Genomic DNA, 24,683 nt, shown 5'->3' with positions numbered 1-24,683 from the left:
GACTAATATTGGCGTTTGAAATGAAGCATACGCCGGTTGCTTCGCCTTCATCAAATAGGTAGTATATAAGGGTGTCGAATCGCAGCTATGGATAAGAACAGCGCAATTGCGTGAACCTTTGGTGGAAGCCCCACCATTGGGAGGACGGACGTTTCTCGTAACCCTGGCTGTTCCGATCGGAAAAAATGATATTACATAAAAAAGATACCAATTTTGTAAACCTATTTTTTATCGTTTGTTTGTTAGTGTACATTTTTAGAATTAATTTTTTGTTCGTACTATATAATTAGATAACTTAATATCAAAATTGGATTTGGTTTTGTAGTCGCCGTCCGGGCACTTCGCTTAGTTTTTACCATTAGTTAAATAAATTGTTTATGTTTAGTTAACCAAGTTCGCTTTCTTGTCGTCAGACACCACAACCGCGTCCAGGCTAATTATAACCTTTTACCGTGTCAAGTCGTCCGCGCAAGTTGTCCGGTAGGCCTATTCGACTAGTTCACGAACATTTATGGTCCGTCGAGCCGGATCGTCAGAGTCGGCTTAATTACGTGGAAAGCTGGTCGTTGGGTTGATCACCACCGCGGACGTTCACAATGCCAGTAACCGCTCTGGAGAAAGCCACTGCGGAACGGAATAAAGGCGAATTGGGTCTGAAGAACATCAGCAACAGAGTTCAAACACATGCCAAGACTCCTCTTAATCAACAGCAATTGGAATTTTTTCTGGAAGAAGTGGACAAGTCGTGGCAAGTCATCGATGATGCGCATGTCAAGGTGGTCTCGTTGGACGCTGAAAATGCTGGCCTGCATGAACGGAAATGGGATGACTTATTCACGTTGTATACGAATTCGAAATGCGCACTTAAATCTATGCTAGCCACTATGGTTCCAATCTCGACACGTCAGTTGTCTGTAGGGTCACATTCGGAGATCAAATTACCTAAAATCAACCTCCCAACGTTCGCGGGAGAAATACATAATTGGATATCATTCCGGGACATGTACCTCACTGCCATCCACAACAATCAAGAATTATCAGATGCCCAGAAATTTACCTATCTCAAGTCAAGTTTAACCGGAAACGCCGTAAATCTAATCAAATCACTCACCATTTCTGATGCCAATTACACCATTGCTTGGGATACGGTCACCAAGAGGTTCGAAAACAACAGAGAACTCTACTTTGCCATTATGAGACGATTCTGCTCGCTGCCCATGATACCAACCAGCAACTCAAATGCCTTACGATCGATCGTGGATGCGGCGATGGAATGTACCAGAGCTCTCGACACTCTTCCGATAGCGAATAAATGGGATGCCGTTCTGGTGTTCCTTCTAACCCAGAAGTTAGATCCGTCCTCTAAGGAGCAATGGGAACTTAGTCTCAAGAACACAGAGATACCAAAATCAAGCGATCTGCTGGAATTTATTGAACAAAGAGCGCGCTCTTTGGCGGCATCATCATCCGGTCGCAATCCTCACGTCACAAGGAACCCAGTGACCTTGCACACCAGAACTGGAGCATCGTCCTCAGATGGTAAATGTTCGTTCTGTTCCGCCAATCATTTCAATTTCCGATGCCCAAGACTGTCCGCTATGAAGGTCCACGAAAGACGATCATTAGTACAGCAATCGAACCTTTGTTTCAACTGCCTTCGGACGGGACATAGAGTGAAAGAATGTCCACTGGAAAAATACTGCAAGACCTGCGATAAAAAGCATCACTCCCCTCTTCACGTGGAAGTTGAGAAACCAGACAAAGAGTCAAGTAGTCAACCATCCAATACAAAAGAGTCCGATAGACAACAACCAAGCCAGGCGCAGAATTTTCATGTCCAGGACGCCGCCTGTGCAAGGGATGATTCCATACTAGCTACCGCTGTAATCAAAGTAAAAACTGCGCAAGAGACAGCCCTTCAAGTTCGAGCTCTATTGGATGGCGGATCGACTGTATCGTGCATCTCCGAAGCGTGCATGGCGAGACTGGGCCTCGCACGAAAGAAAGTCCAGACGGAAGTAGTAGGCCTAGGTGCGACGCAACTCGGTCGAGCTAGAGGACTTACTCAGGTTCATTTCAAACCATTCTTCGAGGACACAACGTCAGAAAGGTTTTGTGTCAACGCTTATGTATTGAAGAAAATCACATGTCAGCTACCTTTACGAAAATATGATACAAGCAATTGGCCTCATCTCAGGAAGCTGCGACTGGCGGATCCCGAGTTTAACATCCCTGGCGACATTGATGTACTGTTGGGTGCTGACGTATTTTTCAAACTCCTTTTAAATGGGAAACGAACCAAGGATGCCTTTTCTCCGGATGCGATCAATTCCAAGCTAGGATGGCTGGTTTCCGGGCCGACGAGCATTGACCAACCTAGAGTACACCTTCATCATACTCTCACACTCGAAGAAACCCTGAATCAATTTTGGGCGATTGAACAAGTGCCAAAGACACAAGTCATGACGCCGGAAGAAAAAGCTTGCGAGGAGGATTTTCTAAAGTTCCATTACCGAGATCCAGCCGGAAGATTCGTGGTACGCATACCAATGAAAGAGCCAACGATTCCTCTTGGATCTTCGCGCGAGATAGCCCTGAGAAGATTCTACCAAATTGAAAGGAAGATCGACGCACGCCCGGAGTTGAAAGCCTTATACGAAGGATTCATGGAACAGTACGAAGAGTTGGGACATATGTCGAAGATCTTGCCAGAGAACCAAAAGAAGTCTGCAAGAGTCTATATTCCTCATCACTATGTAATGAAAGATTGGAACCAAACCTGTAAATTCCGAGTGGTCTTCGATGCATCTTCTAAGACCACCTCTGGATTCTCCTTCAACGACGCGCAACTCGTGGGTCCAGTGGTCCAAGATTCGCTATATGCCATTGTCATGCGGTTCAGAATACATCGTATTGCCTTTGTCGCTGACATCATGAAAATGTACCGCCAGATACTAGTAGTCCCAGAACAACGAAATCTGCAATGCATACTGTGGCGGTCGACACCCAAGGCTCCTGTTCAAGAATTCCAATTGAACACTGTAACCTATGGAACAGCCTCGGCACCCTTCTTGGCAACTCGAGTATTGCAGGAGCTGGGCGACACGGGGTTACATGAACATCCGTTGGGAGCTGCGATTATCAAAAGGGATTTTTACATGGACGATGTAATGAGCGGAGGACAAACCGCAACACAAACCAAGATCGCTATATACCAGATTCGCTCACTGTGCGATGGTGCCGGTTTCCGACTCAGTAAATTTGCCTCAAACGACCCTGATTGTTTAACAGAAGTACCGCCTGAGTTACAAGATTCCAAGAACATACTAGCGATGGATGACGATGCTCTTGTCAAGACACTCGGACTTTACTGGGATACGAGGAAAGATCAGTTCCTGTTCAAAGTACAACCTGCGCCCTGTCAGTTACCTCTTACGAAGAGGACTCTACTTTCCGAAATATCGAAGATCTTCGATCCCATGGGTTGGCTTGCCCCCATCATTATTCGCACGAAAATCTTGATGCAGGATGTATGGAAGGAGAAAATCGATTGGGATGCCGAAACTTCCGTAGGAGTTCAAACATTATGGGCGGATTTCAAGAATTCCATTATAAACATTCAAGATCTTCGAATAGACCGATGGATGCATTCTTTACCTGAGATATCCGTTCTCGAACTTCACGGATTTTCGGATGCATCCGAGAAAGCATACGCTGGAGTGGTATATCTGAGATCGGTCGATCAAGCTGGAAATGTCCACATTTCATTACTCACAGCAAAGACAAGAGTGGCTCCGGCAAATAAAGCGATATCAATCCCGAGGATGGAGCTCTGTGGTGCATTGCTCCTTGCGGATCTCATGGAAACAGTTCAAGAGTCCTTAAATCTGAACTTCAATCAAGTTAAAGCTTGGACAGATTCGACCATCGTATTATGTTGGCTGTCCTCTTGTCCACGTCGATGGAAGACGTTTGTCGCAAACCGGGTTTCAAGAATTCAAGAGATAATTCCGGTATCACACTGGCATCATGTTCCCGGACTTGAGAATCCAGCTGATGCAGCCTCCAGAGGAGTATCAGTGCCCGAGCTACTAAACCATAAACTCTGGTGGAAGGGACCTCTATGGCTATCCAGTCGGGAGCCGTGGCCAACTCCATCCATTTCGGATTCCAAGACGAATGCCACAGCCATCGAAGAAGAAGAAAAAATCGTCATTATGACCACAAGAATAATTGTTGATAACGACATCTTTACACGGTTCTCTACGCTTCTGCGACTACGACGCATAACAGCATGGATACTTCGTTTCAAACATAATGGCCTGAACAGTTACCGGAAGAGACAAGACCCCAACTTCAAAGCCGTAATACTTTCTGGTCCCTTGACAAGCATGGAATTAGAGAACGCGTTGCTCACATTAGTAAAGATAGTCCAAGCCTACATGTTTCCGGAAGAGATAGAGTCCTTACGCCAGAGTAATCCGTTGCCGAAGCGAAGCAAACTACTATGTCTACATCCTGTCTTGGATTCCATCGGGGTCCTCCGTGTAGGAGGAAGACTTAAACACGCAGATCTCGATACAGCCACAAAGCGTCCAATTCTGCTACCGAGACATCACAAATTTACGGAGATGGTCATTCAAGAGGCCCATACCCAAAATCTGCATGCTGGTACTCAGATGGTTCAGAGCATCCTATCATTAAAGTATTGGATCATTCGAGGAAGAGATGCAGTAAGACACCAAATTCGGAAATGTGCAGTCTGCACCAGATATCGTGCCGCCACCGCTAACCAGATGATGGGTGATCTACCAAGGGCTCGAGTTCAATACTGCCGAGCATTTGCGAGAACTGGCGTTGACTACGCAGGACCCTTTTATCTTCGTCCAATCACTCCGAGAAGCAAGACATCCTACAAGGCTTACTTATCCCTTTTTGTATGCTTCGTGACGAAGGCACTACATCTTGAAATTGTCTCATCACAAACCACCGAAGCCTTTCTGGCAGCATTGCGCCGATTCACTTCAAGACGTGGGAAGCCTAGCGATATATATAGCGACTGTGGAACGACCTTCGTTGGGGCCGCCAAGGAACTAAAGGAATTTATGAAACTGATTCAGTCAAATCCACACAATGCAGCTGTCGCAGATCATCTTTCCGCACAGGGCATAACATGGCATTTTAACCCTGCCGGAGCCCCACATTTTGGCGGACTATGGGAGGCCGGCGTCAAGTCGGTAAAATACCACCTACATCGAGTCATTGGTAACACCAGACTGACCTACGAAGAGTTCTCAACCGTAGTCACACAGATAGAGGGTTGCCTAAATTCAAGACCGTTAACTCCGCTTTCATCGGATCCCACCGATCTTAATGTTCTCACTCCAGGTCACTTCCTAATTGGAGAATCTCTTCAAGCAATACCGGATCCTGACTTATCTCACCTACCTATGAACCGACTTAACCGATGGCAGCTACTCCAGAAGCTAAAGCAGGATGTCCATAAACGCTGGCTTCGGGAGTACGTAACTAGACTTCAACAACGACCCAAATGGATGAAACCGCAACGCAATATCGAAGTTGGGGACATGGTCTTGGTCAAATCAGACGTTACCTCACCCGGAAATTGGCCTTTGGCCAGAGTGATCGAAATTTTTCCGGGACAAGACGGCTATACTCGGGTCGTTACCTTACGGACCACCAAAGGTGAAATCAAACGACCCATCGTCAAGCTATGCCTTCTACCGTTCGACCATGAAGATGAGCCCTGAAAGTTTGCTACTAACGTATCAAGGCCGGGAGAATGTTCCGATCGGAAAAAATGATATTACATAAAAAAGATACCAATTTTGTAAACCTATTTTTTATCGTTTGTTTGTTAGTGTACATTTTTAGAATTAATTTTTTGTTCGTACTATATAATTAGATAACTTAATATCAAAATTGGATTTGGTTTTGTAGTCGCCGTCCGGGCACTTCGCTTAGTTTTTACCATTAGTTAAATAAATTGTTTATGTTTAGTTAACCAAGTTCGCTTTCTTGTCGTCAGACACCACAACCGCGTCCAGGCTAATTATAACCTTTTACCGTGTCAAGTCGTCCGCGCAAGTTGTCCGGTAGGCCTATTCGACTAGTTCACGAACACTGGCCGATCGCCGCGTATGTCTTAACCTTAAGGAGTAGAAGCCAGGTGTACAGACTGGTGTCCATGTGGGATGGACAAAAACAAAGGCCAGAAGATGGTGGTGTTAGAAGCCAGGTGTACAGACTGGTGTCCATGTGGGATGGACAAAAACAAAGACCAGAAGATGGTGGTGTTAGAAGCCAGGTGTACAGACTGGTGTCCATGTGGGATGGACAAAAACAAAGACCAGAAGATGGTGGTGTTAGATGCCAGGTGTACAAAATGGTGTCCATGTGGGATGGACCAAAACAAAGACCAGAAAATGATGGAGATAGAAGCCAGTAAGTACAGACTAGTGTCTATGTGGAATGGACAAAGACCACAAAATGGTGGTGTTTGAATCCAATAAGTACAGATTGGTATTCATGTAGAATAGACAATTGACTAGTCAGATGAAGTAATAGTGGCCAGTTGATTTGTGGATAGATTCAAGTTTTGAAATTTCCGGGAACTGTGAATACGGTCCGGAAATAGCGAACACATTTGCTTCAATTCGGAAACTGCGAACACGGTCCCCTGGGGTGTAAGTCAATAACAACAGACAGACACACACACAAACACACACACACACACACAGACACGTCGAAATTAGAACCTCTCCGTGACATACGTCACTCGGAGAGGTAACAAAAGTGAAAAAGCCATCGGCATGCAGTGTTCCCAAGTACTGACTGCGCTCGACGCTGCTTAACTTCGGTTATCGGACGAGAACCGGTGTATTCAGCGTGATATGGCCGTTGCCGAGAGTGCTAGTTAATAATTTGAATTTAAATTAAGTGAGACAAATTAACCTTCATCATTTTAAAACAATAACAAAATGAAAACATGTTTGCTTTTTCATATCTATTAAAATTTAAAAGAGGAAAAAAAAGTGAAAAAGCCAACGGCACGCAGTGTTCCTAAGTGGTATCCCTCCCAAGTGGTGACTGCGCTCGACGCTGCTTAACTTCAGTTATCGGACGAGAACCGGTGTATTCAGCGTGATATGGCCGTTGCCGAGAGTGCTAGTTAATAATTTGAATTTAATTAACTTTCATCTTTATAAAACAATAACAAAAAGAAGATATGTGTGCTTTTTTCAAATCGGGTCGAATTTAAAAGAGGAAACAAAAGTGAAAAACCAACGGCACGCAGTACTCCCAAGTACTGACTGCGCTCGACGCTGCTAACGTCGGCGATCGGACGAGAACCGGTGTTCTCAGCGTGATATGGCCGTTGCCGAGAGTGCTAGTTAAAAATTCGAATTTAAATTAAGTGAGACAAATTAACCTTCATCTTTATAAAACAATAACAAAAAGAAGATATGTTTGCTTCTTTCATATCGGGTGGAATTTAAAAGAGGAAACAAAAGTGAAAAACCAACGGAACGCAGTATTCCAAAGTACTGTATGCGCTCGACGCTGCTTAACTTCGGTGATCGGACGAAAACCGGTGTATTCAGCGTGATATGGCCGTTGCCGAGAGTGCTAGTTAATAATTCGAATTTAAATTAAGTGAGACAAATTAACCTTCATCATTTTAAAACAATAACAAAATGAAAACATGTTTGCTTTTTCATATCTATTAAAATTTAAAAGAGGAAAAAAAAGTGAAAAAACCAACGGCACGCAGTGTTCCTAAGTGGTCTCCCTCCCAAGTAGTGACTGCGCTCGACGCTGCTTAACTTCAGTTATCGGACGAGAACCGGTGTATTCAGCGTGATATGGCCGTTGCCGAGAGTGCTAGTTAATAATTTTAATTTAATTAACTTTCATCTTTATAAAACAATAACAAAAAGAAGATATGTGTGCTTTTTTCAAATCGGGTGGAATTTAAAAGAGGAAACAAAAGTGAAAAACCAACGGCACGCAGTATTCCCAAGTACTGACTGCGCTCGACGCTGCTAACGTCGGCGATCGGACGAGAACCGGTGTTCTCAGCGTGATATGGCCGTTGCCGAGAGTGCTAGATAATAATTCGAATTTAAATTAAGTGAGACAAATTAACCTTCATCTTTTTAAAACAATAACAAAAAGAAAATATGTTTGCTTTTTTATATCTATTGGAATTTAAAAGAGGAAAAAAAAAGTGAAAAAGCTAACGGCACTTAGTGTTCCTAAGTGGTCGCCCTCCCAAGTACTGACTGCGCTCGACGCTGCTTAACTTCGGTGATCGGACGAGAACCGGTGTATTCAGCGTGATATGGCCGTTGCCGAGAGTGCTAGTTAATAATTTGAACTTAATTTACCTTCATCTTTATAAAAAATAACAATAAGAAGATATGTTTGTTTTTTCATATCTGGTGGAATTTAAGAGGAAACAAAAGTGAAAAAGCCATCGGCATGCAGTGTTCCCAAGTAGTGACTGCGCTCGACGCTGCTTAACTTCGGTTATCGTACGAGAACCGGTGTATTCAGCGTGTTATGGCCGTTGCCGATAGTGCTAGTTAATAATTTAAATTAAATTAACTTTCATCTTTATAAAACAATAACAAAAAGAAGATATGTGTGCTTTTTTCAATTCGGTTGGAATTTAAAAGAGGAAACAAAAGTGAAAAACCAACGGCACGCAGTATTCCCAAGTACTGACTGCGCTCGACGCTGCTAACGTCGGCGATCGGACGAGAACCGGTGTTCTCAGCGTGATATGGCCGTTGCCGAGAGTGCTAGTTAAAAATTCGAATTTAAATTAAGTGAGACAAATTAACCTTCATCTTTATAAAACAATAACAAAAAGAAGATATGTTTGCTTTTTTCATATCGGGTGGAATTTTAAAGAGGAAACAAAAGTGAAAAAGCCAACGGCACGCAGTATTCCCAAGTACTGACTGCGCTCGACGCTGCTAACGTCGGCGATCGGACGAGAACCGGTGTTCTCAGCGTGATATGGCCGTTGCCGAGAGTGCTAGATAATAATTCGAATTTAAATTAAGCGAGACAAATTAACCTTCATCTTTTTAAAACAATAACAAAAAGAAAATATGTTTGCTTTTTTCATATCTATTGGAATTTAAAAGAGGAAAAAAAAGTGAAAAGGCTAACGGCACGCAGTGTTCCTAAGTGGTCGCCCTCCCAAGTACTGACTGCGCTCGACGCTGCTTAACTTCGGTGATCGGACGAGAACCGGTGTATTCAGCGTGATATGGCCGTTGCCGAGAGTGCTAGTTAATAATTTGAACTTAATTAACCTTCATCTTTATAAAAAATAACAATAAGAAGATATGTTTTTTTTTCATATCTGGTGGAATTTAAGAGGAAACAAAAGTGAAAAAGCCATCGGCATGCAGTGTTCCCAAGTACTGACTGCGCTCGACGCTGCTTAACTTCGGTTATCGGACGAGAACTGGTGTTTTCAGCGTGATATGGCCGTTGTCGAGAATGCTAGTTAATAATTTGAATTTAATTAACTTTCATCTTTATAAAACAATAACAAAAAGAAGATATGTTTGCTTTTTTCATATCGGGTGGAATTTTAAAGAGGAAACAAAAGTGAAAAAGCCAACGGCACGCAGTATTCCCAAGTACTGACTGCGCTCGACGCTGCTAACGTCGGCGATCGGACGAGAACCGGTGTTCTCAGCGTGATATGGCCGTTGCCGAGAGTGCTAGATAATAATTCGAATTTAAATTAAGCGAGACAAATTAACCTTCATCTTTTTAAAACAATAACAAAAAGAAAATATGTTTGCTTTTTTCATATCTATTGGAATTTAAAAGAGGAAAAAAAAGTGAAAAGGCTAACGGCACGCAGTGTTCCTAAGTGGTCGCCCTCCCAAGTACTGACTGCGCTCGACGCTGCTTAACTTCGGTGATCGGACGAGAACCGGTGTATTCAGCGTGATATGGCCGTTGCCGAGAGTGCTAGTTAATAATTTGAACTTAATTAACCTTCATCTTTATAAAAAATAACAATAAGAAGATATGTTTTTTTTTCATATCTGGTGGAATTTAAGAGGAAACAAAAGTGAAAAAGCCATCGGCATGCAGTGTTCCCAAGTACTGACTGCGCTCGACGCTGCTTAACTTCGGTTATCGGACGAGAACTGGTGTTTTCAGCGTGATATGGCCGTTGTCGAGAATGCTAGTTAATAATTTGAATTTAATTAACTTTCATCTTTATAAAACAATAACAAAAAGAAGATATGTGTGCTTTTTTCAATTCGGTTGGAATTTAAAAGAGGAAACAAAAGTGAAAAACCAACGGCACGCAGTATTCCCAAGTACTGACTGCGCTCGACGCTGCTAACGTCGGCGATCGGACGAGAACCGGTGTTCTCAGCGTGATATGGCCGTTGCCGAGAGTGCTAGTTAAAAATTCGAATTTAAATTAAGTGAGACAAATTAACCTTCATCTTTATAAAACAATAACAAAAAGAAGATATGTTTGCTTTTTTCATATCGGGTGGAATTTTAAAGAGGAAACAAAAGTGAAAAAGCCAACGGCACGCAGTATTCCCAAGTACTGACTGCGCTCGACGCTGCTAACGTCGGCGATCGGACGAGAACCGGTGTTCTCAGCGTGATATGGCCGTTGCCGAGAGTGCTAGATAATAATTCGAATTTAAATTAAGCGAGACAAATTAACCTTCATCTTTTTAAAACAATAACAAAAAGAAAATATGTTTGCTTTTTTCATATCTATTGGAATTTAAAAGAGGAAAAAAAAGTGAAAAGGCTAACGGCACGCAGTGTTCCTAAGTGGTCGCCCTCCCAAGTACTGACTGCGCTCGACGCTGCTTAACTTCGGTGATCGGACGAGAACCGGTGTATTCAGCGTGATATGGCCGTTGCCGAGAGTGCTAGTTAATAATTTGAACTTAATTAACCTTCATCTTTATAAAAAATAACAATAAGAAGATATGTTTTTTTTTCATATCTGGTGGAATTTAAGAGGAAACAAAAGTGAAAAAGCCATCGGCATGCAGTGTTCCCAAGTACTGACTGCGCTCGACGCTGCTTAACTTCGGTTATCGGACGAGAACTGGTGTTTTCAGCGTGATATGGCCGTTGTCGAGAATGCTAGTTAATAATTTGAATTTAATTAACTTTCATCTTTATAAAACAATAACAAAAAGAAGATATGTTTGCTTCTTTCATATCGGGTGGAATTTAAAAGAGGAAACAAAAGTGAAAAACCAACGGAACGCAGTATTCCCAAGTACTGTATGCGCTCGACGCTGCTTAACTTCGGTGATCGGACGAAAACCGGTGTATTCAGCGTGATATGGCCGTTGCCGAGAGTGCTACTTAATAATTCGAATTTAAATTAAGTGAGACAAATTAACCTTCATCATTTTAAAACAATAACAAAATGAAAACATGTTTGCTTTTTCATATCTATTAAAATTTAAAAGAGGAAAAAAAAGTGAAAAAGCCAACGGCACGCAGTGTTCCTAAGTGGTCTCCCTCCCAAGTAGTGACTGCGCTCGACGCTGCTTAACTTCAGTTATCGGACGAGAACCGGTGTATTCAGCGTGATATGGCCGTTGCCGAGAGTGCTAGTTAATAATTTTAATTTAATTAACTTTCATCTTTATAAAACAATAACAAAAAGAAGATATGTGTGCTTTTTTCAAATCGGGTGGAATTTAAAAGAGGAAACAAAAGTGAAAAACCAACGGCACGCAGTATTCCCAAGTACTGACTGCGCTCGACGCTACTAACGTCGGCGATCGGACGAGAACCGGTGTTCTCAGCGTGATATGGCCGTTGCCGAGAGTGCTAGTTAATAATTCGAATTTAAATTAAGTGAGACAAATTAACCTTCATAATTTTAAAACAATAACAAAAAAAAACATGTTTGCTTTTTTCATATCTATTGGAATTTAAAAGAGGAAAAAAAGTGAAAAACCCAACGGCACGCAGTGTTCCTAAGTGGTCGCCCTCCCAAGTACTGACTGCGCTCGACGCTGCTTAACTTCGGTGATCGGACGAGAACCGGTGTATTCAGCGTGATATGGCCGTTGCCGAGAGTGCTAGTTAAAAATTCGAATTTAAATTAAGTGAAACAAATTAACCTTCATCTTTATAAAACAATAACAAAAAGAAGATATGTTTGCTTTTTTCATATCGGGTGGAATTTAAAAGAGGAAACAAAAGTGAAAAAGCCAACGGCACGCAGTATTCCCAAGTACTGACTGCGCTAGACGCTGCTAACGTCGGCGATCGGACGAGAACCGGTGTTCTCAGCGTGATATGGCCATTGCCGAGAGTGCTAGATAATAATTCGAATTTAAATTAAGTGAGACAAATTAACCTTCATCTTTTTAAAACAATAAGAAAAAGAAAATATGTTTGCTTTTTTCATATCTATTGGAATTTAAAAGAGGAAAAAAAAGTGAAAAAGCTAACGGCACGCAGTGTTCCTAAGTGGTCGCCCTGCCAAATACTGACTGCGCACGACGCTGCTTAACTTCGGTTATCGGACGAGAACCGGTGTATTCAGCGTGATATGGCCGTTGCCGAGAGTGCTTGTTAATAATTCGAATTTAAATTAAGTGAGACAAATTAACCTTCATAATTTTAAAACAATAACAAAAAAAAACATGTTTGCTTTTTTCATATCTATTGGAATTTAAAAGAGGAAAAAAAGTGAAAAACCCAACGGCACGCAGTGTTCCTAAGTGGTCGCCCTCCCAAGTACTGACTGCGCTCGACGCTGCTTAACTTCGGTTATCGGACGAGAACCGGTGTATTCAGCGTGATTTGGCACTTGCCGAGAGTGCTAGTTAATAATTTGAATTTAATTAACTTTCATCTTTATAAAACAATAACAAAAAAGAAGACATGTTTGCTTTATTCATATCTTGTGGAATTTGAAAGAGGAAACAAAAGTGAAAAATCCAACGGCACGCAGTATTCCCAAGTACTGTATGCGCTCGACTCTGCTTAACTTCGGTGATCGGACGAAAACCGGTGTTTTCAGCGTGATATGGCCGTTGCCGAGAGTGCTTGTTAATAATTCGAATTTAAATTAAGTGAGACAAATTAACCTTCATCATTTTAAAACAATAACAAAAAAAACATGTTTGCTTTTTTCATATCTATTAAAATTTATAAGAGGAAAAAAAGTGAAAAAACCAACGGCACGCAGTGTTCCGAAGTGGTCTCCCTCCCAAGTACTAACTGCGCTCGAAGCTGCTTAACTTCGGTTATCGGACGAGAACCGGTGTATTCAGCGTGATATGGCCGATGCCAAGAGTGCTAGTTAATAATTTGAATTTATTTAACTTTCATCTTTATAAAACAATAACAAAAAAGAAGATATGTTTGCTTTTTTCATATCTATTAAAATTTAAAAGAGGAAAAAAAAAGTGAAAAAGCCAACGGCACGCAGTGTTCCTAAGTTGTCTCCATCCCAAAGACTGACTGCGCTCGACGCTGCTTAACTTCGGTGATCGGACGAGAACCGCTGTATTCAGCGTGATATGGTCGTTGCCGAGAGTGCTAGTTAATAATTCGAATTTAAATTAAGTGAGACAAATTAACCTTCATCATTTTAAAACAATAACAAAATGAAAACATGTTTGATTTTTTCATATCTATTAAAATTTAAAAGAGGAAAAAAAAGTGAAAAAGCCAACGGCACGCAGTGTTCCTAAGTGGTCTCCCTCCCAAGTAGTGACTGCGCTCGACGCTGCTTAACTTCAGTTATCGGACGAGAACCGGTGCATTCAGCGTGATATGGCCGTTGCCGAGAGTGCTAGTTAATAATTTGAACTTAATTTACCTTCATCTTTATAAAAAATAACAATAAGAAGATATGTTTGTTTTTTCATATCTGGTGGAATTTAAGAGGAAACAAAAGTGAAAAAGCCATCGGCATGCAGTGTTCCCAAGTAGTGACTGCGCTCGACGCTGCTTAACTTTGGTTATCGTACGAGAACCGGTGTATTCAGCGTGTTATGGCCGTTGCCGATAGTGCTAGTTAATAATTTAAATTAAATTAACTTTCATCTTTATAAAACAATAACAAAAAGAAGATATGTGTGCTTTTTTCAATTCGGTTGGAATTTAAAAGAGGAAACAAAAGTGAAAAACCAACGGCACGCAGTATTCCCAAGTACTGACTGCGCTCGACGCTGCTAACGTCGGCGATCGGACGAGAACCGGTGTTCTCAGCGTGATATGGCCGTTGCCGAGAGTGCTAGTTAAAAATTCGAATTTAAATTAAGTGAGACAAATTAACCTTCATCTTTATAAAACAATAACAAAAAGAAGATATGTTTGCTTTTTTCATATCGGGTGGAATTTTAAAGAGGAAACAAAAGTGAAAAAGCCAACGGCACGCAGTATTCCCAAGTACTGACTGCGCTCGACGCTGCTAACGTCGGCGATCGGACGAGAACCGGTGTTCTCAGCGTGATATGGCCGTTGCCGAGAGTGCTAGATAATAATTCGAATTTAAATTAAGCGAGACAAATTAACCTTCATCTTTTTAAAACAATAACAAAAAGAAAATATGTTTGCTTTTTTCATATCTATTGGAATTTAAAAGAGGAAAAAAAAGTGAAAAGGCTAACGGCACGCAGTGTTCCTAAGTGGTCGCCCTCCCAAGTACTGACTGCGCTCGACGCTGCTTAACTTCGGTGATCGGACGAGAACCGGTGTATTCAGCGTGATATGGCCGTTGCCGAGAGTGCTAGTTAATAATTTGAACTTAATTAACCTTCATCTTTATAAAAAATAACAATAAGAAGATATGTTTTTTTTTCATATCTGGTGGAATTTAAGAGGAAACAAAAGTGAAAAAGCCATCGGCATGCAGTGTTCCCAAGTACTGACTGCGCTCGACGCTGCTTAACTTCGGTTATCGGACGAGAACTGGTGTTTTCAGCGTGATATGGTCGTTGTCGAGAATGCTAGTTAATAATTTGAATTTAATTAACTTTCATCTTTATAAAACAATAACAAAAAGAAGATATGTTTGCTTCTTTCATATCGGGTGGAATTTAAAAGAGGAAACAAAAGTGAAAAACCAACGGAACGCAGTATTCCCAAGTACTGTATGCGCTCGACGCTGCTTAACTTCGGTGATCGGACGAAAACCGGTGTATTCAGCGTGATATGGCCGTTGCCGAGAGTGCTACTTAATAATTCGAATTTAAATTAAGTGAGACAAATTAACATTCATCATTTTAAAACAATAACAAAATGAAAACATGTTTGCTTTTTCATATCTATTAAAATTTAAAAGAGGAAAAAAAAGTGAAAAAGCCAACGGCACGCAGTGTTCCTAAGTGGTCTCCCTACCAAGTAGTGACTGCGCTCGACGCTGCTTAACTTCAGTTATCGGACGAGAACCGGTGTATTCAGCGTGATATGGCCGTTGCCGAGAGTGCTAGTTAATAATTTTAATTTAATTAACTTTCATCTTTATAAAACAATAACAAAAAGAAGATATGTGTGCTTTTTTCAAATCGGGTGGAATTTAAAAGAGGAAACAAAAGTGAAAAACCAACGGCACGCAGTATTCCCAAGTACTGACTGCGCTCGACGCTGCTAACGTCGGCGATCGGACGAGAACCGGTGTTCTCAGCGTGATATGGCCGTTGCCGAGAGTGCTAGTTAATAATTCGAATTTAAATTAAGTGAGACAAATTAACCTTCATAATTTTAAAACAATAACAAAAAAAAACATGTTTGCTTTTTTCATATCTATTGGAATTTAAAAGAGGAAAAAATGTGAAAAACCCAACGGCACGCAGTGTTCCTAAGTGGTCGCCCTCCCAAGTACTGACTGCGCTCGACGCTGCTTAACTTCGGTGATCGGACGAGAACCGGTGTATTCAGCGTGATATGGCCGTTGCCGAGAGTGCTAGTTAAAAATTCGAATTTAAATTAAGTGAAACAAATTAACCTTCATCTTTATAAAACAATAACAAAAAGAAGATATGTTTGCTTTTTTCATATCGGGTGGAATTTAAAAGAGGAAACAAAAGTGAAAAAGCCAACGGCACGCAGTATTCCCAAGTACTGACTGCGCTCGACGCTGCTAACGTCGGCGATCGGACGAGAACCGGTGTTCTCAGCGTGATATGGCCATTGCCGAGAGTGCTAGATAATAATTCGAATTTAAATTAAGTGAGACAAATTAACCTTCATCTTTTTAAAACAATAAGAAAAAGAAAATATGTTTGCTTTTTTCATATCTATTGGAATTTAAAAGAGGAAAAAAAAGTGAAAAAGCTAACGGCACGCAGTGTTCCTAAGTGGTCGCCCTGCCAAATACTGACTGCGCACGACGCTGCTTAACTTCGGTTATCGGACGAGAACCGGTGTATTCAGCGTGATATGGCCGTTGCCGAGAGTGCTTGTTAATAATTCGAATTTAAATTAAGTGAGACAAATTAACCTTCATCATTTTAAAACAATAACAAAAAAAACATGTTTGCTTTTTTCATATCTATTAAAATTTATAAGAGGAAAAAAAAGTGAAAAAATCAACGGCACGCAGTGTTCCGAAGTGGTCTCCTTCCCAAGTACTGACTGCGCTCGACGCTGCTTAACTTCGGTTATCAGACGAGAACCGGTGTATTCAGCGTGATTTGGCCGTTGCCGAGAGTGCTAGTTAATAATTTGAATTTAATTAACTTTCATCTTTATAAAACAATAACAAAAAAGAAGACATGTTTGCTTTATTCATATCTTGTGGAATTTGAAAGAGGAAACAAAAGTGAAAAATCCAACGGCACGCAGTATTCCCAAGTACTGTATGCGCTCGACTCTGCTTAACTTCGGTGAATGGACGTGAACCGGTGTTTTCAGCGTGATATGGCCGTTGCCGAGAGTGCTAGTTAATAATTCGAATTTAAATTAAGTGAGACAAATTAACCTTCATCATTTTAAAACAATAACAAAAACACATGTTTGCTTTTTTTATATCTATTAAAATTTAAAAGAATAAAAAAAAGTGAAAAAGCCAACGGCACGCAGTGTTCCTAAGTGGTCTCCCTCCCAAGTACTGACTGCGCTCGACGCTGCTTAACTTCGGTGATCGGACGAGAACCGGTGTTTTCAGCGTGATATGGTCGTTGCCGAGAGTGCTAGTTAATAATTCGAATTTAAATTAAGTGAGACAAATTAACCTTCATAATTTTAAAACAATAACAAAAAAAAACATGTTTGCTTTTTTCATATCTATTAAAATTTAAAAGAGGAAAAAAAGTGAAAAACCCAACGGCACGCAGTGTTCCTAAGTGGTCTCCCTCCCAAGTACTTACTGCGCTCGACGCTGCTTAACTTCGGTTATCGGACGAGAACCGGTGTATTCAGCGTGATATGGCCGATGCCAAGAGTGCTAGTTAATAATTTTAATTTAATTAACTTTCATCTTTATAAAACAATAACAAAAAGAAGATATGTGTGCTTTTTTCAAATCGGGTGGAATTTAAAAGAGGAAACAAAAGTGAAAAACCAACGGAACGCAGTATTCCCAAGTACTGTATGCGCTCGACGCTGCTTAACTTCGGTGATCGGACGAAAACCGGTGTTTTCAGCGTGATATGGCCGTTGCCGAGAGTGCTTGTTAATAATTCGAATTTAAATTAAGTGAGACAAATTAACCTTCATCATTTTAAAACAATAACAAAAAAAACATGTTTGCTTTTTTCATATCTATTAAAATTTATAAGAGGAAAAAAAGTGAAAAAACCAACGGCACGCAGTGTTCCGAAGTGGTCTCCCTCCCAAGTACTAACTGCGCTCGAAGCTGCTTAACTTCGGTTATCGGACGAGAACCGGTGTATTCAGCGTGATATGGCCGATGCCAAGAGTGCTAGTTAATAATTTGAATTTAATTAACTTTCATCTTTATAAAACAATAACAAAAAAGAAGATATGTTTGCTTTTTTCATATCTATTAAAATTTAAAAGAGGAAAAAAAAGTGAAAAAGCCAACGGCACGCAGTGTTCCTAAGTTGTCTCCATCCCAAAGACTGACTGCGCTCGACGCTGCTTAACTTCGGTGATCGGACGAGAACCGCTGTATTCAGCGTGATATGGTCGTTGCCGAGAGTGCTAGTTAATAATTCGAATTTAAATTAAGTGAGACAAATTAACCTTCATCATTTTAAAACAATAACAAAATGAAAACATGTTTGATTTTTTCATATCTATTAAAATTTAAAAGAGGAAAAAAAAGTGAAAAAGCCAACGGCACGCAGTGTTCCTAAGTGGTCTCCCTCCCAAGTAGTGACTGCGCTCGACGCTGCTTAACTTCAGTTATCGGACGAGAACCGGTGTATTCAGCGTGATATGGCCGTTGCCGAGAGTGCTAGTTAATAATTTTAATTTAATTAACTTTCATCTTTATAAAACAATAACAAAAAGAAGATATGTGTGCTTTTTTCAAATCGGGTGGAATTTAAAAGAGGAAACAAAAGTGAAAAACCAACGTAACGCAGTATTCCCAAGTACTGACTGCGCTCGACGCTGCTAACGTCGGCGATCGGACGAGAACCGGTGTTCTCAGCGTGATATGGCCGTTGCCGAGAGTGCTAGTTAAAAATTCGAATTTAAATTAAGTGAGACAAATTAACCTTCATCTTTTTAAAACAATAACAAAATGAAAACATGTTTGCTTTTTTCATATGTATTAAAATTTAAAAGAGGAAAAAAAAGTGAAAAAGCCAACGGCACGCAGTGTTCCTAAGTGGTCTCCCTCCCAAGTAGTGACTGCGCTCGACGCTGCTTAACTTCAGTTATCGGACGAGAACCGGTGTATTCAGCGTGATATGGCCGTTGCCGAGAGTGCTAGTTAAAAATTCGAATTTAAATTAAGTGAGACAAATTAACCTTCATCTTTATAAAACAATAACAAAAAGAAGATATGTTTGCTTTTTTCATATCGGGTGGAATTTAAAAGAGGAAACAAAAGTGAAAAAGCCAACGGCACGCAGTATTCCCAAGTACTGACTGCGCTCGACGCTGCTAACGTCGGCGATCGGACGAGAACCGGTGTTCTCAGCGTGATATGGCCGTTGCCGAGAGTGCTAGATAATAATTCGAATTTAAATTAAGTGAGACAAATTAACCTTCATCTTTTTAAAACAATAACAAAAAAACATGTTTGCTTTTTTCATATCTATTGGAATTTAAAAGAGGAAAAAAAAAGTGAAAAAGCTAACGGCACGCAGTGTTCCTAAGTGGTCGCCCTCCCAAGTACTGACTGCGCTCGACGCTGATTAACTTCGGTGATCGGAGGAGAACCGGTGTATTCAGCGTGATATGGCCGTTGCCGATAGTGCTAGTTAATAATTTAAATTAAATTAACTTTCATCTTTATAAAACAATAACAAAAAGAGGATATGTGTGCTTTTTTCAATTCGGGTGGAATTTAAAAGAGGAAACAAAAGTGAAAAACCAACGGCACGCAGTAATCCCAAGTACTGACTGCGCTCGACGCTGCTAACGTCGGCGATCGGACGAGAACCGGTGTTCTCAGCGTGATATGGCCGTTGCCGAGAGTGCTAGTTAAAAATTCGAATTTAAATTAAGTGAGACAAATTAACCTTCATCTTTATAAAACAATAACAAAAAGAAAATATGTTTGCTTTTTTCATATCGGGTGGAATTTAAAAGAGGAAACAAAAGTGAAAAAGCCAACGGCACGCAGTATTCCCAAGAACTGACTGCGCTCGACGCTGCTAACGTCGGCGATCGGACGAGAACCGGTGTTCTCAGCGTGATATGGCCGTTGCCGAGAGTGCTAGTTAATAATTTGAATTAAATTAACTTTCATCTTTATAAAACAATAACAAAAAGAAGATATGTTTGCTTTTTTCATATCTGGTGGAATTTGAAAGAGGAAATAAAAGTGAAAAAGCCAACGGCTCGCAGTATTCCCAAGTACTGTATGCGCTCGACGCTGCTTAACTTCGGTGATCGGACGAGAACCGGTGTTTTCAGCGTGATATGGCCGTTGCCGAGAGTGCTAGTTAATAATTCGAATTTAAATTAAGTGAGACAAATTAACCTTCATCATTTTAAAACAATAACAAAAAAACATGTTTGCTGTTTTCATATCTATTAAAATTTAAAAGAGGAAAAAAAGAAAAAAGCCAACGGCACGCAGTGTTCGTAAGTGGTCTCCCTCCCAAGTACTGACTGCGCTCGACGCTGCTTAACTTCGGTGATCGGACGAGAACCGCTGTATTCAGCGTGATATGGTCGTTGCCAAGAGTGCTAGTTAATAATTCGAATTTAAATTAAGTGAGACAAATTAACCTTCATCATTTTAAAACAATAACAAAATGAAAACATGTTTGCTTTTTTCATATCTATTAAAATTTAAAAGAGGAAAAGAAAGTGAAAAAGCCAACGGCACGCAGTGTTCCTAAGTGGTCTCCCTCCCAAGTAGTGACTGCGCTCGACGCTGCTTAACTTCAGTTATCGGACGAGAACCGGTGTATTCAGCGTGATATGGAGTTGCCGAGAGTGCTAGTTAATAATTTTAATTTAATTAACTTTCATCTTTATAAAACAATAACAAAAAGAAGATATGTTTGCTTTTTTCATATTTGGTGGAATTTGAAAGAGGAAACAAAAGTGAAAAAGCCAACGGCACGCAGTATTCCCAAGTACTTTATGCGCTCGACGCTGCTTAACTTCGGTTATCGGACGAGAACCGGTGTATTCAGCGTGATATGGCCGTTGCCGAGAGTGCTAGGTAATAATTCGAATTTAAATCAAGTGAGACAAATTAACCATCATCTTTTTAAAACAATAACAAAAAGAAAATAAGTTTGCTTTTTTCAAATCTATTAGAATTTAAAAGAGGAAAAAAAAGTGAAAAAGCCAACGGCACGCAGTGTACCTAAGTGGTCTCCCTCCCAAGTACTGACTGCGCTCGACGCTGCTTAACATCGGTTATCGGACGAGAACCGGTGTTCTCAGCGTGATATGGCCGTTGCCGAGAGTGCTAGATAATAATTCGAATTTAAATTAAGTGAGACAAATTAACCTTCATCTTTTTAAAACAATAACAAAAAAACATGTTTGCTTTTTTCATATCTATTAAAATTTATAAGAGGAAAAAAAAGTGAAAAAATCAACGGCACGCAGTGTTCCTAAGTGGTCTCCCTCCCAAGTACTGACTGAGCTCGACGTTGCTTAACTTCGGTTATCGGACGAGAACCGGTGTATTCAGCGTGATATGGCCGTTGCCGAGAGTGCTATTTAATAATTTGAATTTAATTAACTTTCATCTTTATAAAACAATAACAAAATGAAAACATGTTTGCTTTTTTCATATCTATTAAAATTAAAAAGAGGAAAAAAAAGTGAAAAAGCCAACGGCACGCAGGGTTCCTAAGTGGTCTCCCTCCCAAGTAGTGACTGCGCTCGACGCTGCTTAACTTCAGTTATCGGACGAGAACCGGTGTATTCAGCGTGATATGGCAGTTGCCGAGAGTGCTAGTTAATAATTTTAATTTAATTAACTTTCATCTTTATAAAACAATAACAAAAAGAAGATATGTTTGCTTTTTTCATATTTGGTGGAATTTGAAAGAGGAAACAAAAGTGAAAAAGCCAACGGCACGCAGTATTCCCAAGTACTTTATGCGCTCGACGCTGCTTAACTTCGGTTATCGGACGAGAACCGGTGTATTCAGCGTGATATGGCCGTTGCCGAGAGTGCTAGGTAATAATTCGAATTTAAATCAAGTGAGACAAATTAACCATCATCTTTTTAAAACAATAACAAAAAGAAAATAAGTTTGCTTTTTTCAAATCTATTAGAATTTAAAAGAGGAAAAAAAAGTGAAAAAGCCAACGGCATGCAGTGTACCTAAGTGGTCTCCCTCCCAAGTACTGACTGCGCTCGACGCTGCTTAACATCGGTTATCGGACGAGAACCGGTGTTCTCAGCGTGATATGGCCGTTGCCGAGAGTGCTAGATAATAATTCGAATTTAAATTAAGTGAGACAAATTAACCTTCATCTTTTTAAAACAATAACAAAAAAACATGTTTGCTTTTTTCATATCTATTAAAATTTATAAGAGGAAAAAAAAGTGAAAAAATCAACGGCACGCAGTGTTCCTAAGTGGTCTCCCTCCCAAGTACTGACTGAGCTCGACGCTGCTTAACTTCGGTTATCGGACGAGAACCGGTGTATTCAGCGTGATATGACCGTTGCCGAGAGTGCTATTTAATAATTTGAATTTAATTAACTTTCATCTTTATAAAACAATAACAAAATGAAAACATGTTTGCTTTTTTCATATCTATTAAAATTTAAAAGAGGAAAAAAAAGTGAAAAAGCCAACGGCACGCAGGGTTCCTAAGTGGTCTCCCTCCCAAGTAGTGACTGCGCTCGACGCTGCTTAACTTCAGTTATCGGACGAGAACCGGTGTATTCAGCGTGATATGGCAGTTGCCGAGAGTGCTAGTTAATAATTTTAATTTAATTAACTTTCATCTTTATAAAACAATAACAAAAAGAAGATATGTTTGCTTTTTTCATATTTGGTGGAATTTGAAAGAGGAAACAAAAGTGAAAAAGCCAACGGCACGCAGTATTCCCAAGTACTTTATGCGCTCGACGCTGCTTAACTTCGGTTATCGGACGAGAACCGGTGTATTCAGCGTGATATGGCCGTTGCCGAGAGTGCTAGGTAATAATTCGAATTTAAATCAAGTGAGACAAATTAACCATCATCTTTTTAAAACAATAACAAAAAGAAAATAAGTTTGCTTTTTTCAAATCTATTAGAATTTAAAAGAGGAAAAAAAAGTGAAAAAGCCAACGGCACGCAGTGTACCTAAGTGGTCTCCCTCCCAAGTACTGACTGCGCTCGACGCTGCTTAACATCGGTTATCGGACGAGAACCGGTGTTCTCAGCGTGATATGGCCGTTGCCGAGAGTGCTAGATAATAATTCGAATTTAAATTAAGTGAGACAAATTAACCTTCATGTTTTTAAAACAATAACAAAAAACATGTTTGCTTTTTTCATATCTATTAAAATTTATAAGAGGAAAAAAAAGTGAAAAAATCAACGGCACGCAGTGTTCCTAAGTGGTCTCCCTCCCAAGTACTGACTGAGCTCGACGCTGCTTAACTTCGGTTATCGGACGAGAACCGGTGTATTCAGCGTGATATGGCCGTTGCCGAGAGTGCTATTTAATAATTTGAATTTAATTAACTTTCATCTTTATAAAACAATAACAAAATGAAAACATGTTTGCTTTTTTCATATCTATTAAAATTTAAAAGAGGAAAAAAAAGTGAAAAAGCCAACGGCACGCAGGGTTCCTAAGTGGTCTCCCTCCCAAGTAGTGACTGCGCTCGACGCTGCTTAACTTCAGTTATCGGACGAGAACCGGTGTATTCAGCGTGATATGGCAGTTGCCGAGAGTGCTAGTTAATAATTTTAATTTAATTAACTTTCATCTTTATAAAACAATAACAAAAAGAAGATATGTTTGCTTTTTTCATATTTGGTGGAATTTGAAAGAGGAAACAAAAGTGAAAAAGCCAACGGCACGCAGTATTCCCAAGTACTTTATGCGCTCGACGCTGCTTAACTTCGGTTATCGGACGAGAACCGGTGTATTCAGCGTGATATGGCCGTTGCCGAGAGTGCTAGGTAATAATTCGAATTTAAATCAAGTGAGACAAATTAACCATCATCTTTTTAAAACAATAACAAAAAGAAAATAAGTTTGCTTTTTTCAAATCTATTAGAATTTAAAAGAGGAAAAAAAAGTGAAAAAGCCAACGGCACGCAGTGTACCTAAGTGGTCTCCCTCCCAAGTAGTGACTGCGCTCGACGCTGCTTAACTTCGGTTTTCGGACGACAACCGGTGTATTCAGCGTGATATAGCCGTTGCTGAGAGTGCTAGTTAATAATTTGAATTTAATTAACTTTCATCTTTATAAAACAATAACAAAAAGAAGATATGTTTGCTTTTTTCATATTTGGTGGAATTTGAAAGAGGAAACAAAAGTGAAAAAGCCAACGGCACGCAGTATTCCCAAGTACTTTATGCGCTCGACGCTGCTTAACTTCGGTTATCGGACGAGAACCGGTGTATTCAGCGTGATATGGCCGTTGCCGAGAGTGCTAGGTAATAATTCGAATTTAAATCAAGTGAGACAAATTAACCATCATCTTTTTAAAACAATAACAAAAAGAAAATAAGTTTGCTTTTTTCAAATCTATTAGAATTTAAAAGAGGAAAAAAAAGTGAAAAAGCCAACGGCACGCAGTGTACCTAAGTGGTCTCCCTCCCAAGTAGTGACTGCGCTCGACGCTGCTTAACTTCGGTTTTCGGACGACAACCGGTGTTCTCAGCGTGATATGGCCGTTGCCGAGAGTGCTAGTTAAAAATTCGAATTTAAATTAAGTGAGACAAATTAACCTTCATCTTTATAAAACAATAACAAAAAGAAGATATGTTTGCTTTTTTCATATCGGGTGGAATTTAAAAGAGGAAACAAAAGTGAAAAAGCCAACGGCACGCAGTATTCCCAAGTACTGACTGCGCTCGACGCTGCTAACGTCGGCGATCGGAC

The 24,683-nt window shown here is 40.3% G+C and overlaps 1 protein-coding gene, 7 non-coding genes and 36 pseudogenes across 8 annotated transcripts; 1 reads left to right on the top strand and 43 right to left on the bottom strand.

Annotated features, from left to right (window-relative positions):
• Nucleotides 1–596: 596 nt before the first annotated feature.
• LOC149670817 (uncharacterized) lies at nucleotides 597–5,771 on the top strand. The gene has a single exon (XM_089840467.1). The coding sequence runs from the start codon at nucleotides 597–599 to the stop codon at nucleotides 5,769–5,771; it is 5,175 nt and encodes a 1,724-aa protein (XP_089696593.1).
• A 1,291-nt stretch (nucleotides 5,772–7,062) lies between these two features.
• On the bottom strand, nucleotides 7,063–7,181 carry LOC149670816 (5S ribosomal RNA; annotated as a pseudogene).
• A 598-nt stretch (nucleotides 7,182–7,779) lies between these two features.
• On the bottom strand, nucleotides 7,780–7,898 carry LOC149670815 (5S ribosomal RNA; annotated as a pseudogene).
• A 360-nt stretch (nucleotides 7,899–8,258) lies between these two features.
• Nucleotides 8,259–8,377, bottom strand: LOC149670814 (5S ribosomal RNA; annotated as a pseudogene).
• Nucleotides 8,378–9,197: 820 nt separating this feature from the next.
• Nucleotides 9,198–9,316, bottom strand: LOC149670813 (5S ribosomal RNA). The gene has a single exon (XR_016367236.1). It is a non-coding gene; the product is annotated as a 5S ribosomal RNA (ribosomal RNA).
• A 581-nt stretch (nucleotides 9,317–9,897) lies between these two features.
• On the bottom strand, nucleotides 9,898–10,016 carry LOC149670812 (5S ribosomal RNA). Its single transcript, XR_016367235.1, has one exon. It is a non-coding gene; the product is annotated as a 5S ribosomal RNA (ribosomal RNA).
• An 819-nt stretch (nucleotides 10,017–10,835) lies between these two features.
• Nucleotides 10,836–10,954, bottom strand: LOC149670811 (5S ribosomal RNA). The gene has a single exon (XR_016367234.1). It is a non-coding gene; the product is annotated as a 5S ribosomal RNA (ribosomal RNA).
• A 580-nt stretch (nucleotides 10,955–11,534) lies between these two features.
• Nucleotides 11,535–11,653, bottom strand: LOC149670810 (5S ribosomal RNA; annotated as a pseudogene).
• A 358-nt stretch (nucleotides 11,654–12,011) lies between these two features.
• On the bottom strand, nucleotides 12,012–12,130 carry LOC149670809 (5S ribosomal RNA). The gene has a single exon (XR_016367769.1). It is a non-coding gene; the product is annotated as a 5S ribosomal RNA (ribosomal RNA).
• A 376-nt stretch (nucleotides 12,131–12,506) lies between these two features.
• LOC149670808 (5S ribosomal RNA) lies at nucleotides 12,507–12,625 on the bottom strand (annotated as a pseudogene).
• A 135-nt stretch (nucleotides 12,626–12,760) lies between these two features.
• LOC149670807 (5S ribosomal RNA) lies at nucleotides 12,761–12,879 on the bottom strand (annotated as a pseudogene).
• Nucleotides 12,880–13,239: 360 nt separating this feature from the next.
• LOC149670806 (5S ribosomal RNA) lies at nucleotides 13,240–13,358 on the bottom strand (annotated as a pseudogene).
• A 124-nt stretch (nucleotides 13,359–13,482) lies between these two features.
• LOC149670805 (5S ribosomal RNA) lies at nucleotides 13,483–13,601 on the bottom strand (annotated as a pseudogene).
• Nucleotides 13,602–13,738: 137 nt separating this feature from the next.
• On the bottom strand, nucleotides 13,739–13,857 carry LOC149670804 (5S ribosomal RNA; annotated as a pseudogene).
• An 820-nt stretch (nucleotides 13,858–14,677) lies between these two features.
• Nucleotides 14,678–14,796, bottom strand: LOC149670803 (5S ribosomal RNA). The gene has a single exon (XR_016367233.1). It is a non-coding gene; the product is annotated as a 5S ribosomal RNA (ribosomal RNA).
• A 580-nt stretch (nucleotides 14,797–15,376) lies between these two features.
• Nucleotides 15,377–15,495, bottom strand: LOC149670802 (5S ribosomal RNA; annotated as a pseudogene).
• Nucleotides 15,496–15,853: 358 nt separating this feature from the next.
• LOC149670801 (5S ribosomal RNA) lies at nucleotides 15,854–15,972 on the bottom strand. Its single transcript, XR_016367767.1, has one exon. It is a non-coding gene; the product is annotated as a 5S ribosomal RNA (ribosomal RNA).
• A 376-nt stretch (nucleotides 15,973–16,348) lies between these two features.
• On the bottom strand, nucleotides 16,349–16,467 carry LOC149670800 (5S ribosomal RNA; annotated as a pseudogene).
• A 135-nt stretch (nucleotides 16,468–16,602) lies between these two features.
• Nucleotides 16,603–16,721, bottom strand: LOC149670799 (5S ribosomal RNA; annotated as a pseudogene).
• Nucleotides 16,722–17,081: 360 nt separating this feature from the next.
• On the bottom strand, nucleotides 17,082–17,200 carry LOC149670798 (5S ribosomal RNA). The gene has a single exon (XR_016367737.1). It is a non-coding gene; the product is annotated as a 5S ribosomal RNA (ribosomal RNA).
• A 135-nt stretch (nucleotides 17,201–17,335) lies between these two features.
• On the bottom strand, nucleotides 17,336–17,454 carry LOC149670797 (5S ribosomal RNA; annotated as a pseudogene).
• Nucleotides 17,455–17,812: 358 nt separating this feature from the next.
• Nucleotides 17,813–17,931, bottom strand: LOC149670796 (5S ribosomal RNA; annotated as a pseudogene).
• Nucleotides 17,932–18,054: 123 nt separating this feature from the next.
• Nucleotides 18,055–18,173, bottom strand: LOC149670795 (5S ribosomal RNA; annotated as a pseudogene).
• Nucleotides 18,174–18,310: 137 nt separating this feature from the next.
• LOC149670794 (5S ribosomal RNA) lies at nucleotides 18,311–18,429 on the bottom strand (annotated as a pseudogene).
• Nucleotides 18,430–18,789: 360 nt separating this feature from the next.
• Nucleotides 18,790–18,908, bottom strand: LOC149670793 (5S ribosomal RNA; annotated as a pseudogene).
• A 374-nt stretch (nucleotides 18,909–19,282) lies between these two features.
• LOC149670792 (5S ribosomal RNA) lies at nucleotides 19,283–19,401 on the bottom strand (annotated as a pseudogene).
• Nucleotides 19,402–19,985: 584 nt separating this feature from the next.
• Nucleotides 19,986–20,088, bottom strand: LOC149670791 (5S ribosomal RNA; annotated as a pseudogene).
• Nucleotides 20,089–20,220: 132 nt separating this feature from the next.
• On the bottom strand, nucleotides 20,221–20,339 carry LOC149670790 (5S ribosomal RNA; annotated as a pseudogene).
• Nucleotides 20,340–20,716: 377 nt separating this feature from the next.
• Nucleotides 20,717–20,819, bottom strand: LOC149670789 (5S ribosomal RNA; annotated as a pseudogene).
• Nucleotides 20,820–20,956: 137 nt separating this feature from the next.
• On the bottom strand, nucleotides 20,957–21,075 carry LOC149670788 (5S ribosomal RNA; annotated as a pseudogene).
• Nucleotides 21,076–21,209: 134 nt separating this feature from the next.
• Nucleotides 21,210–21,328, bottom strand: LOC149670787 (5S ribosomal RNA; annotated as a pseudogene).
• Nucleotides 21,329–21,450: 122 nt separating this feature from the next.
• Nucleotides 21,451–21,569, bottom strand: LOC149670786 (5S ribosomal RNA; annotated as a pseudogene).
• A 122-nt stretch (nucleotides 21,570–21,691) lies between these two features.
• LOC149670785 (5S ribosomal RNA) lies at nucleotides 21,692–21,794 on the bottom strand (annotated as a pseudogene).
• A 137-nt stretch (nucleotides 21,795–21,931) lies between these two features.
• Nucleotides 21,932–22,050, bottom strand: LOC149670784 (5S ribosomal RNA; annotated as a pseudogene).
• Nucleotides 22,051–22,184: 134 nt separating this feature from the next.
• On the bottom strand, nucleotides 22,185–22,303 carry LOC149670783 (5S ribosomal RNA; annotated as a pseudogene).
• A 122-nt stretch (nucleotides 22,304–22,425) lies between these two features.
• Nucleotides 22,426–22,544, bottom strand: LOC149670782 (5S ribosomal RNA; annotated as a pseudogene).
• Nucleotides 22,545–22,666: 122 nt separating this feature from the next.
• On the bottom strand, nucleotides 22,667–22,769 carry LOC149670781 (5S ribosomal RNA; annotated as a pseudogene).
• Nucleotides 22,770–22,906: 137 nt separating this feature from the next.
• Nucleotides 22,907–23,025, bottom strand: LOC149670780 (5S ribosomal RNA; annotated as a pseudogene).
• Nucleotides 23,026–23,158: 133 nt separating this feature from the next.
• Nucleotides 23,159–23,277, bottom strand: LOC149670779 (5S ribosomal RNA; annotated as a pseudogene).
• Nucleotides 23,278–23,399: 122 nt separating this feature from the next.
• Nucleotides 23,400–23,518, bottom strand: LOC149670778 (5S ribosomal RNA; annotated as a pseudogene).
• Nucleotides 23,519–23,640: 122 nt separating this feature from the next.
• LOC149670777 (5S ribosomal RNA) lies at nucleotides 23,641–23,743 on the bottom strand (annotated as a pseudogene).
• A 137-nt stretch (nucleotides 23,744–23,880) lies between these two features.
• Nucleotides 23,881–23,999, bottom strand: LOC149670776 (5S ribosomal RNA; annotated as a pseudogene).
• A 122-nt stretch (nucleotides 24,000–24,121) lies between these two features.
• LOC149670775 (5S ribosomal RNA) lies at nucleotides 24,122–24,224 on the bottom strand (annotated as a pseudogene).
• A 137-nt stretch (nucleotides 24,225–24,361) lies between these two features.
• Nucleotides 24,362–24,480, bottom strand: LOC149670774 (5S ribosomal RNA; annotated as a pseudogene).
• Between the last annotated feature and the right edge of the window lie 203 nt (nucleotides 24,481–24,683).

The sequence above is a fragment of the Phalangium opilio genome, unplaced genomic scaffold (assembly GCF_054372755.1).
Source record: "Phalangium opilio isolate 3A_F unplaced genomic scaffold, DU_Popi_V2 ptg000054l_1, whole genome shotgun sequence".
Taxonomy (NCBI): domain Eukaryota; kingdom Metazoa; phylum Arthropoda; class Arachnida; order Opiliones; family Phalangiidae; genus Phalangium; species Phalangium opilio.
Note: the sequence above shows the minus strand (reverse complement) of the source record. Positions and strands in the feature narration are given on the sequence as shown.